General features: G+C 32.8%; 1 protein-coding gene across 1 annotated transcript; it reads right to left on the bottom strand.

Annotated features, from left to right (window-relative positions):
- Positions 1-2,227: 2,227 nt before the first annotated feature.
- On the bottom strand, positions 2,228-3,880 carry LOC130805666 (uncharacterized). Its single transcript, XM_057670447.1, has 4 exons — positions 3,587-3,880; positions 3,377-3,490; positions 2,830-3,099; positions 2,228-2,722 (listed from the first exon to the last, which is right to left on the bottom strand). Exons 1-4 carry the CDS (start codon positions 3,878-3,880, stop codon positions 2,228-2,230), a joined length of 1,173 nt encoding a protein of 390 aa, XP_057526430.1.
- Positions 3,881-17,500: the final 13,620 nt, after the last annotated feature.

Here is a 17,500-nt window from a genome sequence, read left to right as displayed (position 1 = left end):
AAACCAAGTCTTGTTTTGTTAAATGTTATTATTATATTTAAAGTAAAGATTCCAATGTACTTAGTTTTATTAAAGTTAATTTTATTTACTATAATAATATAAATTTTCTTCTAAACTTGGTTAATTTGATAAATATATTAATTTGGTTATTATTTGAAAACATTGTATTATTTGAAAATGACTTCACAAACTATGTTGAGAAAAATTTATTTTACGTTCTTTAAAAAAGTACTTATATTTGAATCTAAATAAAATATATTTATCTTAATAGAAAAGATTATGAAAAAAGCTTTTATAATGATATTATAATCTTAAGAATAAGTTTTGGTTATGGTATTATATTGGTTTAAAGAAAATATATCATTTCCTAAAAACAATGATTTCAGAATTTTGCTTGAAACTATTAAGTCACTTCTAAAATCATTTTAAAATAGTAAATGAGTATATTTTGACCCCATATGTTACCATATCGTCAACATGCATGTTATTGAAGATATCCAACCATTAGATTGAGGTAGCTTGTGGTATAATGAAGGATAAGAGTGTGAATTTGTAAAAAGGTTAGATGAAATGACATATTTGCATGGTCTGAAAGATACCCTAATTTACCTAAGCTATATCCAATATAATTGAGTACTACCACTTGGAAACTTTTCCTAACACTCTAAACTTTCTAGGGATACTTCACACATCCTTATGTCCCTCTAAAAATGAGAGATTTTTCCGTATCTTCCTAACTCTTAATCTCAACAGTTTTTGGCAGCTTATATGCCTTCAACAAATCCTCGTTTTTCTCCCAAATACTGTCAATGAGTGCCTCATATTTTTATACTATAATATTGAAGACATCCTAAGCTTTCCATTTATTCCACAAACACACATATACAAGCTCTATAAGACCCTCATCTTCAAGCAAACATTCACAACTTATTGTTCTTTTTTGGTCAGCTGTATACATGAACACAATTTGAGGTGTTTACCCATCTTCCTTTTTATACATGTATAAAGAAACCTTATATTGTTCTTGTACACAAAATTCCTCACAATTTAGACCCAAGAATTGCATTAATTGGAGCATGAGAGATTATGTTTTTCCCTCAAACGTTTCGGACAACTAAGAGTAAGCCAATTTCAAACACCTTCTGTTTTGTGGATTTCGACCACATTAAAATACTCATTTTAACACTATATACTCATTTTAACACTATATTTTATTCTAAGAAATATGGGTCTAGATTGTGAGCAGTTAGACTCTTGAATCATTGAATTTGTAGTTCGGAGTTAGAGGTTATGAGCATTTTAGTAAGACATGCCGAAAAGGGATTTATGATGGTGAGAGATTCGGAGTTTAAGTTGAATATGGAATTAAGAATTGGACTTAGAGATGAAGATAGAAAATAGACTTACCATTTCCTAATTCACTATCATCAACTTTTGTGAGGTTCTAGTATTATTATTTTGAGAGCTAAGATTATTATTCTTGAAACCTTGAAAATTATTCTTCGAGTTTATCTTCTCTTATTCTCGAGTGATCATTTTTTATTATTTTTCTTGCATCCTTGGTTGCTTATGGTACACACTTTTTAACCTTCTTACTGTGTGACGTTTATATTATATTTACTTAAGTGTGTGAAAGATATGACAATATATTAAATTGATTTAATTATATCTTGCATGTTGACTTAAAGTAAGAATAACACATTTTTGTGTTAAAAGTAAAAATAAAGTGTTTATTACAAGTTTAAGGATATGCATGTTATAAATTTAAAATTTATGATATTTTATATATATTAGTGTTAGAAATGTTATTCATATGTTTATATTATAAATTTTCAAGTATTGTAATTATTACCCGAATTCAGTATTAAATTAAAGTCACAAAAGAAATATATATAAATTTAAAATTTTTTCATTTATGTTGTATGACTAGTATAGAAACTCGTGCAATACACAAAATTTTTTAGTATAAATTAATATAGTAAATCTACATTTATATTAATGACCAAATTACATATTATCGTTATCTGATTTAAATATTTTCGTTCAAATATAGTTATTATTATAATTGTATCACATCAATTACATAATAGAAAATTATATATGAATAATTATGCAAATCATACATATATAATTTATTTAAAAACTATAAGAAAAAAAATTTAGATAATGTATATAAAATAACTAAACATATAAAACAACTCAAAATATAATGTTAAATAATTAACAATTAGAGGTTTTGAAATAGCTCTTTATATACAACGTTATCAGTGTTAGAACTTATTTCATCATTCTTATTAGATATTAGAATTTTTAGACCTAATCTTCTAGTCAATCTAGAAATTGTGACATATAACTGTCCATGACTAAAGACGGGCTTAGGTAGAAACAAACCAACATGTGATAATGATTCTCCTTGGCTCTTATAAATCGTCATGGCAAAACACAAAGAAATAGGAAATTGCCTTCTTTGGAGAGCAACTAGGATTTTAGTGCTATCAGAAGGTGTGAGTGTAATCCTTGGAATGAAAACCTTATCACCAATGTTATATCCGGATATAACGGTTGCTTTTATAACTCGGTCGCCTAAACGATCAACTAATAAGCGCATACCATTGCATAAGCTAGCTGAATGATTCATGTTTCTTAGCATCATTATTGAAGCACCAACTTTTAACAAAAAATTATTGTTAGGAACTCCAGATGCACGTATTGAGTTAAGAAACTTAATTGAAATTCATCGTCGTTGCTACTATAGTTACTGTCAGATTTTGAAATTGAATCTAAACTCAAGTACAACCTCTCTTCTCCCAGAAAAAGTGATTCGTTGACTTTATCAACAATTTCATTTGTTAGTGCTAGTATTGCCCTGTTATAAAAGCTTAAACTGTCAATTGAGCCCTCAAGAATTCTAGGATAAGTTGAATCAATAATTGCATCCATTGGATCGGATGCATCCTTTATCAATAGATCTTTAGGTATGTCGATAGTAGCCTCTCCATCGTTGGGTCCTCCAAGCTTTCCATCCCCAACTTTGAGAATCCATTCTACAAAATCTCGTAGCTCATCAAGATTGGCCAATCTTGGTTGCAATCTCATGTTCTTCATATAAGTAATAGCTTGCAGTCATACCAAACCTTTGAAAAGTTAAGTGCCGCAAAGACAATATCATGTCTTGTACCCTTTGGGATAACCGGCAAAACTTACCTAAAAGCACCACCAAACACAATAACCTTGCCCCCAAAGCTTAACTGGGAGGGCTTACCATTGGGGCAACGAACGACATCATGCGAACTCATGTATAAGGCTTCAAAACAATGCTTAGGATCATTTGAGCTTCTTCCTTAATTATAAGCTTGGTTCATTTAAGTAGACTTGCCAACTGACTGTTAGGTTCTATGCCTCTACACATTGAATCTTCAGTTACAGTAAAAGGTATTCCAAATCTTGAATGTGCATTCCTCCCCTTTGGTAATAACAAAGATGCTACCCACTTGATGCAACAGGAAGTACAATCTCACCTTTTTATCATAAACATGCATATAATATCCTCCACATAAATGTCTTTTCAATTCCACCTTGTCCATACAGAAAAATACACCTCCTTACCGCTTTCAATGGCTCTGGTAATTTCATCATATATCAAGGTCTGTTCTTCAATCATCATTGGAAGTAATTCAAGCAATTCAGCGTTCAAGGAATCCTTGTCATAATTAAGCTCCTCTAAGATTAGCTTATTCTGACCATCTTTGACGAAAATATCACTTGAACACATCCCAGGACATATATTCATCAAAGTGCTTCCATTCTTTTTAAGAATATTCTCAATATCACTTAAGGCATAACACTTCAATTGATCATCCGTGAGGTTCAAATCTATCATGTATGTATATAAATTTGATATATTCTCTAAAATAAAATTTTACATTTTAAATAAATAATATTGATAAAAAGACGGTGAATATATATTAGGTGGCATTTGTAATAAACTTCTTTGTTTATTTAACACATCTTCAGACAATAACATTCATGTGTTATTCCACACATATTGTTGCCTTGATATGCTACCGGACATCAACAACATTGCAAATAAATTCCTCAAATAAATTGTCGATCACCAAAAACTTTCTTCAGTGATTCCATCAATGTATTCCTTATTGTCATCAAGCAGGCCTATAGAATAGCAAGCACCTTAAATGTAGGATGAATAACTCCATCAACAGTTCTCATATCTTCATATGATTTCAAGCCCTTGACAAAGTTAAGAAGTGTTCTCAAATAATAACGTTTGTCGCATCCCAGTGCAACGTGATATAATCTTCCTATTGAGAATCCTCTTTTACACAAAGTCCAGACTTCTCTTTTCTCTGCCATACGTAACTTCCTGGGAATTCACTGTATAAAGATTTTAAGCATCATTGTATCGTTTTTTGCACTCCATCCAAGCCATGAACATTGATCTCTCATTCAACACCCTTGACATTACATCATCGATTGTGTCATCATCATCGAACACAATAGTATCTTCACCGGGCAAGTAAAAACTAAGTCTCTCTACTGATGGAGTCTGATGATGAATCTCAAATCCTAAAATGCGCCAAGAAGCTTCACTTGCAGACACATATGTACAACTTTAGTACTCCCTCCACACCAATATAAATGTCCCATTTGCTTGGGCAAGGATATTAAGAGTGGTGTGGGGTCCATTAAAAAGGTGGTAGTTGGGTAAGTAGTGAAGGATAATTAGTGAAGGGTAAGTAGTGAAGGGTAGTTGGGTAAGTAAGGTATATGGAGGTATATTCGTAATTACTTGTGTGAACTAAGGATATTTAGGTAAAAAAAAGATTGTCAAAAATAGAAATGTGACAATTGATATGGTTTTGCCAAATAAGGAAATGTGACAATTATATTGGTGTGGAGGGAGTATTTATGAATTTGATCAATGCGTTCATCGTCTTCATTTTCTCTCCGTGCTCTAGATAAACCTGCTGTAATTATGTCTTGTCCCTTGTTGATGTACTTGAAAAGATATTTAACTGCGCAAGATTGATTACACCATTCGACATTTATATGTGCATTAATTGTATTTCAAAAGTAAAGGTGGATTGTACATGACAAGATATCTGTTGTCCACTTCAATACCACTCTTGATTATAGTTACACCATTATCCAACACCTCTTGTAACAGGGATAACCATCTCCATTGACAAATATTTCTTCATTAAACCTTTAAGGTAAGTGTTTCAAACACATTCAATCCCGCATGCAAGGTGATCTTGGGTTAGACGATCCACACGGGCAACGAATCATTAAATTTGCCGCCAAGGCATACAATGAAGGGTTCTCCTCCTTGTCAAGCATCTCAGCAGAGATAAATTTGTCAATATCAACTTGATTAGAAATTTTATCATCCCGGTGAAAGAACAATACTATATGTGCATGTGGATGTCCTCTTTTTTGGAATTCAAAACTATATACCACTGCAAGAAAATCAAATATATAATTAAAATACATCAAAAATTAATATAAACACTTAAAAAGGACTACATTGGATTATAACTTACATGGAATTACTCTTCCAAACCAATTTCTTTCTTTAGATCCTTAACCAAATTGTCCAACTTTATTTTAAAAACTCGAGACAGTAATATCTAGCTGATCTTCTAAACGCAAACCTGTATAGTTGACAAAATAGGTAATCTCAGACCACTTTGAGCTACACGTAAATGTAATAAATACATTTGGATACCTATATGTATTTCATATACCTATAGCATCGTGATATATTTCAGTCACTAACCGTGGACTCTCGGGATATATAGATGGTAAGATTATGCATCTACTAGTTATGTTAGAAGGGCCATCGAAAATTGATATAGCACCTTGAAGATTCACATATTTTTCATCCCTAAGAATATTCTTATTCCTGCTTATGAATATAAGTCTTTCAAACTCTATCATTTTCCATCCATCGACCAAAAATTGATGGAACAGAGTACTAAAATGTAAAATAGTATCAGCTTTGTCCTTTCTATCCATTATTCGATAAGAAAACACTCCCTCATTGTTAAATTTACTCGCTTCTATAAAGTTGTCGGAAAAAGTTCGGCAGTTAGACCACATGCGTCCAAAGCAATCCTTTTATGAGATATATCCAATGTGTAACCATCCTCACCTGGGGGAAACAATAAGGGATATTGAAGTGCAAGATAGTATGGATGAAGCTCACTAATGCGTTGCAATCTACCATCACAAGCCTCAACAATTATATCACGCTCTTTAGAAACACTTCTTATGTCTCCAGCAATTAATGCGACAACTTCAAATGCGGAAGGAAGATTATGAGTTCTTCCATCAAGTGCTTTCTTATTAATAATCCTCAACTGAATTTCAACACTTTCTGAATGACGTATCTTGTCACGTGCCATTCTCCATGTTCGCACATAGGGGCTCGTAGAATGTAATCCATTCTTTAAATCTTTAAGAATGGAATCATCAAAGTCATCTTAATTGCCAAAGCTAAATATAATAAAGAAAATATATAACTAAAAATTTGACTTTTTAAACTATCTTCAAATTAAATGTATTGATTGCAAAGAAGAGGTATTATAGTGGCATTGTACGTACCTAACAACATTTTTTCTATTTGATATCTTATTTTTAGTGCCAACGATGTATAATTGTTGAAACTTCACTGAAGTTGATCTGTCGGGAAATACATATGGCCCACGACCCATATTCAAGATTTTATCAATTTTGCCACCCATAAACATCATGTTATATCCTCTAATGCGTTTCATAAAGTGCTTACTTAGCAAGTCATGACCATGCATAAGAGATGAGAGTAATTATGGAGGTTCTTGTAGCTTGGGAAGTGCAATTTTCCCATTTCTGCAACACAACTGAAAACTGGGTGCATTGTTTTAAAGCCTCTTATCCTTTCTTTCAAGGCTCCACATAGTTGCACCGCACTCTTCCCACAAAAACGTTAGAGCTCCAATATCCATGTACTCTTTAATAAATGATTACTAATTATTAGTATATGTTCATTTAGAATAAATTAATTTTAAATTACAATTGACCTTAAAAATGATTAAGATGGTCAGCATCTATCAAACAAAGTTGAATCAGGTACATCTTTAATACATCTAATTCCCACAAAGGTATATTAATATATATAATAAAACTATTTTATACCTGTTATACCTTCTGCTATGATACGGTCATTTAAAAACACATCATTCATATCTAGATCCCGCACTATAATAAATGTTATATTTAATGTATTAGTCACATATATAATATAATAGTGACACATTTAAAAAAAATTAATTTTTTTAATTAATTTAATGTTATAAAATTGTCATTAGACGATGACGTTCACCTAAATTTCCAGAAACATCTTGGATAGTGGAGGAGTTTGTCGTAATTGCCTTTATTGGTTCATTTACTGAATTTGAAGGATCTGATATAGAGTTTGAAAAAGCAGTTGGGCTACAATTGTCGACATCCTCAATGTCCAAATTAAATTGGCTACTTGAATTGATTTTTAGTCGGTATACAACTGTAAAAAAAACATTAAATACATAATATAACCGTAAACATATTCATAGTATATAATGATACTCAAAATAAATTGTTTAGTAAATTGAACATTCTTAAATGGAATACAAACCATTTGTAAGGTCACTAAAAGGCGTCCGTGGTGTAGAACTTGTATTCGGTTTATTTTGTAATGATGTCTAATCTGTAACGTCAAAAATTTCGAAATAAATGATATTCTAAATCACATTATTTATTACATAATTTAGTGATCTAGGATGTTGTTTAAATATACTAATAAAAAATGACTCATAAATGTTTGTAGACCTAATTGATTTCCTTAACCGTTTATTTTTAATTAATTTCATTCTACTAAACCTCGTAGTCTTTGAGTTTTCTCGAAAATTCTCATCAATTATAAATTAAAGCTCCGCTAATGATCGAAATAAAAAATAGTTATAATCTTATAATAAACTTCAACCTTAAAAAATATTCAATTAAAAAGTTATCAATCAAAAAATAATATTTAATGAGAAAAAAAAGTTACTAATATTTGGGCTTAACTCAGGTAAGATCTTGTTTTTACAAGGTTGTCCTCTACGTTTAAAAAAACAATATATTATATGTAATAATACAATATCATCTAATCTCTTCAATTCAGAGCAATGACAATAAAATTTAATTAGCTCAACGGATAGCATACCACGAATATCAAAACATTTAATTTTTGACTTATAGATAAATCATTATCAAATTTTAAATTTAAAATAGTCATTAGTTTCTTCAATCCTTTATTACTGTTTTCGTTATCAATAGTATCTTTCTTCTCCATTTTTCAAACACATGCGCTATGTAATTAGTCTATTAGTAACATAAGGGTATTAATGTTATTATAACAAATTGTGAGTCAACAAACAAATAATAATCAAAGAGTATAGATTTATTTATATTGATATATTATTAGAAATATATTTCATTTGCTTTTTATTCTTGAAACCAAAGGCGTTTGTGGCTCAATGGATAGAGCATCTGCATGTTGAGCATAAGCTTTGGGGTTCGACCTCTACCAGGCGCAGGTATGAACTAGGGGGGTTTCTTGACTGTGCACATCCTCTTTACTCTCTCCTTGAGGGGGAACAGATATGGTTTGTCGACATCTTTCAGGAAAAAAATACCCCCACCTGAACCCCGCTTTATACGGGATATTGGGAGTGTCCTTTACCTTAACCTTTTTTATTTTTAAGACTAACCATTTTGATTTTTGACACATACTTTGAGGAATACATTATGAATTATTTGTCAATTACAGGCTTAAAGTTTAGGTTCTTTTTTTTTAAAGTACAAAAAAATAGGGTTTTTCTCACTTATACTCACGTACTTTTAAAAATTCTCAGCTGTACCCAATAAATTTACCAATTCTCAATTGTACCCAATAATTAGTAGGGTTTTTCTCACTTATACCCACGTACTTTTAAAAATTCTCAGCTGTACCCAATAAATTTACCAATTCTCAATTGTACCCAATAATTAGTAGGGTTTTTCTCACTTATACCCACGTACTCATGTTGGTAGCTGAAGCCGTTCAAACTTTGATCTTGGCTGACTTTTGTTATTATTACATCAAAAGGTAATTAAGCTTATTTTTTGAACTAATAACTTTTACGTTTCGTTTAATTATTGGTATTAGAACGTGTAAATGATAATGAAAATTTAAGCTAAATTTGCAAGAAAAATACACGTGAAGGCTATTGATCATACTTGTCTTACTCTAGTAATCATTTTTTTATATAAAATTCAGTAAAATATTTGTGGGAAAATAGTAACCACATGTGATCTCATATCGAAGAATTAGAGAGGATTTTACAAGCATATAAACTTAATGGACTACTCCTTTTACTAATTAATTTTAGGATGAAAATTCATCGCACTTGTGTGCAATCAGCTCTCATGAGAAATTTATCAACACTTAATTGTGGATAAAATTTACATCGCCATGAAAATGGTTATTGTTGCTGAATTAATACTAATTATTGGGTACAATTGAGAATTGGTAAATTTATTGGGTACAACTGAGAATTTTTAAAAGTACGTGGGTATAAGTGAGAAAAACCCTACTAATTATTGGGTACAATTGAGAATTGGTAAATTTATTCGGTACAGTTGAGAATTTTTAAAAGTACGTGGGTATAAGTGAGAAAAACCCAAAAAAATAATTACGACTGTAGTTCGTAAAAAAGCTAAACTTTAAAGTTGAAATTCGCAAAAATTAACACATGATGAATAAACAAATTAATCCAAATAAATTAAATTAAATCAAAATAACCTATCTTTTTTCTTTATACGCCTAATTGATTAAAATTTTTAGCTTATATATTCATTTGCATTCTATATTATCCATGATGTGTCGTACAAAATAAGTTTCAAGTAAAAGAAAATCAAAGATATACATAATACTTATAGATGTTAAAAACTAATCTGATAAGTTAATATTTATCAAGCCTTATAATTAAAAAAGACTTTAATACAACTTCAAAATGAATTATGATAATGTAAAAATTAATATGAACACATAATTTGATTTTAAATTGACTCAAATGAATTGAAATAAAAGTCATATTAGCAGCAAGCTTGACCCTTGGGTAGGCCAAAAAGAGCAACTGGCTAGGGCCCAATTTTAAAGCTCAGAAATACATTAAAAATAAGGGCAATATGAAATAATAACAATAAGCATCAAAAGAAAGAAATGGCTCAGAATACTAAAAGCTCAAAGTAATGAATAATATTGTGTAAAAAGCTATAAATTACCTACCCACAACATTTACTAAATTTAGGCATGGCCACGGTCCGGGTTGGTCCGGTTCCGTTCCGGTTCCATCCGGTTCCGGTTCCACCCGGTTCCGGTTCCATTTGGAACCTGACGCGAACGGTTCCGGTTCCGGTTCCGGGCGGTTCCAAACGGTTCCTTGGCGGTTCATGAGGCGGTTCCGGCGGTTCCAACTCACGGGACGGGCGGGTCGGACCATCGGTTCCATTTTAATTTTTTCTTTAAATTTTTGTATAATAAAAAAATACTATAATATCGCGGACGTACCTTTGATGATTACTTGATTATTAGCGAAATTCATTGCATGTCAAGTTGTCATCGTTATTGAAATATTTACTAAAAAGAATGGAAAAAAATAAATTAATAAGAAACGAATCAATGATAATGTCGATAAAGATGATTAATAAAAAAAGAGGGAGAAAATGGACTTGAACCTAGTACCCAAATGAATACTAAGCTGCCTACGTATCCCGAAGGAATCAAAGCCCACGTAGTTCTTTGTCATACCTTTTATTTATAGTTGTTGAGTGTTGATTCATCGTTGTCGCTTGTCGGATTGATCCTATTCGTCTTCGTCATCATCATGTGGTTGATTAGATGCTTCCGCTGACTCTCCTCCTGACGATGATGTAGTTGTATCCATCATCATCCATGGATCATCATCGTCATCTTGATCATCATCGTTCCTTAGTCCTTGTGTTCGAATCTCAGCTTGATCCCAATCTTTCTTGCAAACACATATTTGAATACTATGTGGAGCAAGACGAGATCGCTTTTCATCCAAAACTCTTCTACCTGCACTAAAAGCAGACTCCGACGCAATAGTTGACGCGGGAATTGCAAGGACATCCTTTGCAATTCTCGATAAAATGGGAAATTTAACAGATTTTTCTTTCCACCACTCCAAAATATTATAGACACTTGGGTCTATTTCAAAGTGGTGTTTAAGATAACTATCTAGTTCTAAATATGTGGTCGAGGAAGAAGAAGATCCTACAAAACTATCATCTTGAGTCATTATGTTAGCTATTACTGAATTATAGAAAGTGGGACGAGCCGAAACGCTAGCACGCCTAGACATATCGCGTTTCGGGTTATATACACTAGCGTAAAAATCATACAGTTCAGCTAAATATTTTTTACATGTTCCTACATAATATTGTACATCAGAAGACGGGCGATCTAACGATTGATAATAAAATCCTATTACTTTAGTTAGGACCTCAGTTTTAAAACGTGGGTCCAAAATGGTTGCGATTCCATAAATATAAGGAAAATCGGTAAAATATGATTTCCATTTTTCCATCATATCTGCAAGAATCGGCCTTAATTGTGGGTTAGTATCTTCATGTGTATGTTTAAGTAGATGATAAAAAATAGTAATACATTCACTTATTACTAAGTGAACGTTCGGTTCATAAACATAAGAAAAAATCTTAGTCGCGTGGTCATACGCTTCTAATATGTTATGTACACCTATTGCTAATTCCCAAGTTTTATCAGCTATGAAACTATCTGTATACTCACTATATATTTGTGTTATTACTGGGCGATAAGCAATCGCCTTTCTTAATAAATCGTTGGTTGAGCCCCAACGTGTAGGAGTATCTAATGACCAATACACTTTTTTAAGTTGGTATTGGTCACATAATTGTTTATATCTTCTTTTTATCTTTCCGATCCTAAGCCATTTCACTATATCCCTAATTGGTTCTAATAATTCACTTAATTGTTTTATGCCTACTTGACAAGATAAGTTAACTATATGCGCACAACAACGTATGTGTAATAAGCTACCCCCAAGGATTAAACTAAAGGCAGGTTCGTTAAACAAAAGTTCTATACATTTAATGTTTGCGGTTGCATTATCAGTTGAACAACAAAATATTTTATCTAATAAGTTCCATTCTCTACATATCTCTACTAATCTATATTTTATGTTTTCACCGGTATGTCTTTCTGGCATTGTCTCAAAAGCAATTATTCTTTTTTGAATAATCCAATTTCGATCTATCCAGTGTGCTGTTACACACATATAAGGTTCTAAATGTGGGGGAGCAGACCAAATGTCAGTTGTTATGCTAACCCTACCATTAAACGATTTAAACATTTCAACTAATTCATAGCGCATTGATTCGTATAATTTAATTGTGCGTCTTTTAAGAGTGCTCCTAGGGATTGCTCTATATTGTGGTTGCAATTGTTGTCTAGTGAGACGCTCGTATGCCCTACTTTCACCGTGGTTAAAAGGCAATTCATCACAAATTACATACCTAGAAAATTCATCAATCATGTCATTACGATTATATCTAAAAGGCATACCTGTGTTGGAAATGTCCCATTGTGTCTGTCGGCTTCCACTTGTGGTCCCGCTGCCGCTTGCTGCATGAGTTTCTTTTGTGATTCCATGCTTCTTTGCCAAATGTTTGTTAAAAGATCCCGTTCCACCACCTAACACGTATTCACAAAACACAATAAATAAATGTTTATAAAATATGAATATATAATGTATGAATGTATTATGTATGTATAAAAAACTTAAAAAGTATTTACCTCTGGTGAAACTGTATGAAACTAAGGGCTTTACTCCTTGACTTTCACAAATTTGACAAGTGCATAAGAAAATATCTGGATTCTTAGTTGGTTCTTTTGTGAAATACGACCACACATGTGAAACAGCTCTACCACTAGGAGGTGGCATTGCCGGAAAAGGTTGTCTTACTGGTTCATCTTCATCTAAATAAATAATTTAAAATTATAAAACTATAATTAAATAAATAAATAATTTAAAGTTTAATTAATTTGAAGAATAAAATTATAAAACTAACCGATAGTTTGGAAATTGACTCGTTTACCACGAGCTTGTCTTTGTTGTTGTTGTTCTCCTTGTTCTTCATGTGATCTTGTTGATGACTGTCGAGATATATGTATCCCAATTGGGGTCGTTGGTTCCTCTTCTTCATCAATTTGTATATCTCTTTCCACTTCTTCTGCATAATTATGTAACTCCGGGTCGTACCCTTCCGGATAATTATGTTCATAATTATAATTACTAATGGAGGGTGTTGTTGATACCGACGGAGTAGAAGTGGCCTTTCTTTTGGAGGAACTGGAACCTCCTAATGATTTTGCCACTTTAGTAACTTTTTTTGTGGCTTTTTTCAAAAATGAAGACATGATTGATAATATTGAAGTAATAATAGAAATATAGAATTAAGAAATAAATAAATAATTAATTATGTAACTAACTAAATTAAGAAATAATTAGAAGACTAATTATGTAATTAAGAGAATAATTGCGTAATTAAAGAATTAAGTAGAGAGAGTAAGTAGAGAGAGTAGGAGAAGAGATGAGTTGTGAATGAAAATGATTGAAAGTGATGAGTATATATAGAGTATATCCCAACGGCTATAAACGGTAACAAACGGCTAGTTTTTTGGCGAACCGGTTCCATGGAACCGGTGGGCCGGTTCAACCGGACCGGTCCCGGTTCCGGTTCCACGGAACCGTTGAGCCGGTTCAACCGGACCGGTTCCGGTTCCACGGAACCGTTGAGCCGGTTCAACCGGACCGGTTCCGGTTCCAGAACCGGTTCCATGGAACCGTTGGACCGGTTCTCCCGGACCGGTTCCGGTTCCAAACCGCGGGTTTTTTTACCCGGTTCACGACGGTTTTTTCCGGCGGTTTCACGGTTCCGGCAATTTTTTTCCGGCGGTTTCACGGTTTCGCGGTTCGGAACCTGTCGCAAACGGTTCCGGTTCCGGATCCGGTTCCAAGCGGTTCGGGACCGGTTCGGTTCCGGGTAACCCGCCCCGTGGCCATGCCTAACTAAATTGCATGCGTTTCATTTTTCAATGTTTTAGGGAAAATCAATGACTTAAAAAAAAAGGAATTCTCAATTTAATGATCATCAATTCATCTCTAATTAAAGTTGCAGTAAATAAGAGCTCTTTGTTTTCCATAATTAAGTTGTATAATAAAAATAAATTTTTATTGTTGTACGCAATAAATATACTTCCTTCTATTCTTTTAAGTTGTCCCATTTAATTTTCTTACAATATTCATCGATCACTCTTAATTTGTATTTTATTCTTAATTTAGACGGCAAAATATAGTCAAGTGAGATTGTAATAGCCCGGATAAAGTTGACTAGGATATTTTACATAAAGTCGTAGTTCTCCAAGCGATATTCGAACCATTAAAAAAAGTTTAAACACAAAAATCCAAGGATTCGTTCCACCCTAAACGGGTTACATTCTGATGGTAGAGACATCAGTAATCATCAAACTATAGCAGCGAAAAATAAAAGAAAGATCTAAACTTAATTCTCGTACAACTCGAGAACCCCCTTAGGCCTCTAAAAGAAAAATAAAGCAATAAAATAGTCTATAGGAATTAAGGTTTTTTATGTTCGAAACCTACCAAAGTAAATAAGCGGGGTCTCAGATGCTAGGGATGAATCCTCACCCCCGAAGTCCCAGCCTGCAAGCAATCTGCTAGTCGTCAAAGACAACATCATCGCAAGTGCTCAAACCACGGTACATGTCAGAGGAAACAATCAAGATACATAATAAACACACATCAATTTATATCACAATCCACCTAGCATATGAAGGCTCTAATATAATTTATCATTCCCTTTTTAATTAATCCATTGTGTATTATGACTCATCTCGAATTATCCAATCACTTCCTCAATAATGAGTTTTGTAGAATATACACGGGAGAGCTAACCCCAAGGCAACTACCGACTAAGACGTCGCCAAGGTTAAGAGTATTCATAACCCTATTGGCTATCCTAAACCAATTTCTCCTTAAAAGGAGTTTCCATTACTATTAACTCATTATTCAGGGGTCTAAGTCCTTATGTGAATTTTATTCCCTAGTAACCAACATAACCCAATAATATAAATCATATAAAGGTGATATCCAAAATAAATGTACATGATCAACCTCAGCGTATACGTTCCTTTTAAGAGAAACACAAACTCAAAAATCAGGAAGACAGTTTAGTGACCCGTCACTAATTGAGACCTAACATCCTGCAACACCCAATGAAAAACACGTATTAGAGCGTATTCATAAAAACATCCAAGTGACTTCACACTGATCGTGACTTTACGTCCTTCAATAGTATTACTAGGGCTGTAAAAACGGGTTAAAAGGTCGGAAACAGGTCGGTCAAAAACAGGTTCGGTAAAAAACGGTCGGTCAAAAGCAGGTCGTATAAGTCTTTCGGTACCGGTCGGTATCGGTCGGTTTATTCGGTATCCGGTCGAATCCGGTTTTTTTCCTTGGCGGGTGTCGGTCGGTATGGGTCCGGTATTTATCAATCCGGTCATTACCGGAAACAGGTCACATTCGGTCGGTCAAAAACGGTTTTTTGCAGGTCGTAATCGGTATACAGATCATAACCGGGCAGTCAAAATCGGTAATCGGTCGGTCACAATCGGTATGCGGGTCAGAATCGGTCGGTCACAATCGGTCGGTTTTGGTCGGTATTGGTTCAGTTCAATTTAGTTGAACCGGGATTCAGTTCAGTTTTGGTTGGTATCGGTTCGGTTCAATTCAGTTAAACCGATATTCCGGTTAATTTGGTTGATATCGGTTCAGTTCAATTCATTTAAACCATGATTTAATTCAGTTCAATTATGTTCCAATTATTCTGTTCCAATTTGGTAAAAAATCGCATCGTGTTGCCTCATAATGTCATTGATCATGCGTTTATCCATGATGAGAATGATATATAGAAGGTGGAACCTCACATCAAGTTTTATAGATGTCGTTAGGTTATGAGTTTTATGACATCAAATTCAACTAATCAACTCCGTCTAAGTTAATTAATAGATCATAACATGTTAATTGATCGACTTCATCTAATATCAATTAGACAATTACAATTTACAACAATAATATGTTATTAATGTCACAATGTAAGTTTGTTAGATTGTCTTAATAATATATCTTCATCAGTGATTGAATTGACCTTCATTTGTCCATGGGGTGTGTTATTTTCAACTAATGTGATCGGTCATAATGATATGACTTGTTCTCATATATCTAAACCGTTTAAGTTTATACGAGATCTTATTTTACTGCGTGGATGAAGTCAACAATGTATTATAAAGTCGATCCAAGTTATTCGATTTGTTTTTCATTATAGTTCGTTCTATTTAAGTTAAATAATCGATCATCTACGCTGATAAGTTTGATTTTAAACGAACTCTATTTAAGTTAATTAATATATTTGATCATAGGTCTGGTTATTTCAACTTGATAAATTGATTATAATTGATATATATTTGATCATATCAGGTTAATTATTTTCAATTTGATAAATCATGTTGTTATCAATGTTGAGAATGATAGAAGGTGAAACCTCACATCAAGTTTTTATAAATGTGGTTAAGTTATGAGTTTAATATATATATTCAACTAATCAACTTCGTCTAAGCTAAGTTAATTAAGAAGTTTATTTAGAAACCATTAAATCAATGAATTACTCATATTTTAAAAAAAAAGTTTAGTTGTAAAAAAAAAAAAAAAACACATAAGATTATCCCATTGGTGCACAACCTCAATACATGGATTGTCAACTTGGCAAAAGGCATGATAAATCATAACCCTTCATTTTGAAATCAATTAATCTAAACCATTGATTAAACATACTCTAATATATTTAAAAAAAAAAAAAAAAAAAAAACTAATATGAACCGTTAGATCAAGGGATCTAATCTAAACCGTTGATAAGCCCAAACCCTAACAAACCCTAAACTTCGATTCCATTAAAAACAAACCCAAAAACAAAGAAAGCAAGCAGCCAAGCCTCACGCGAAATAGCGAACTCGCGAACTGCTCCTCGCCTCCTCCCAGCTTGCCTCGCCGGCTCGCCGCCCTGCTTTCAACCCACGTCGACGTCGTACCCCCAGTTCTAGATTTGTTGTTTGTTCTTGTTCTTCATTCTTCATTTGATTTTATTTGCGTTCTTGTGAATTTTTTTGACTTTCATTTAGTTCTTCGTTCTTCATTCTTGTCTTGTTTTTGTGCTTTCTTTCTGGCTTTCATTCTTCGTTTTTGTTTTAATTTAGTTCTTCATTCTTCATTCTTGTTCTTGTTACTTTTTATTAGCGTTTTTG

The sequence above is a fragment of the Amaranthus tricolor genome, chromosome 2 (assembly GCF_026212465.1).
Source record: "Amaranthus tricolor cultivar Red isolate AtriRed21 chromosome 2, ASM2621246v1, whole genome shotgun sequence".
In the NCBI taxonomy this organism is placed as follows: domain Eukaryota; kingdom Viridiplantae; phylum Streptophyta; class Magnoliopsida; order Caryophyllales; family Amaranthaceae; genus Amaranthus; species Amaranthus tricolor.
Note: the sequence above shows the minus strand (reverse complement) of the source record. Positions and strands in the feature narration are given on the sequence as shown.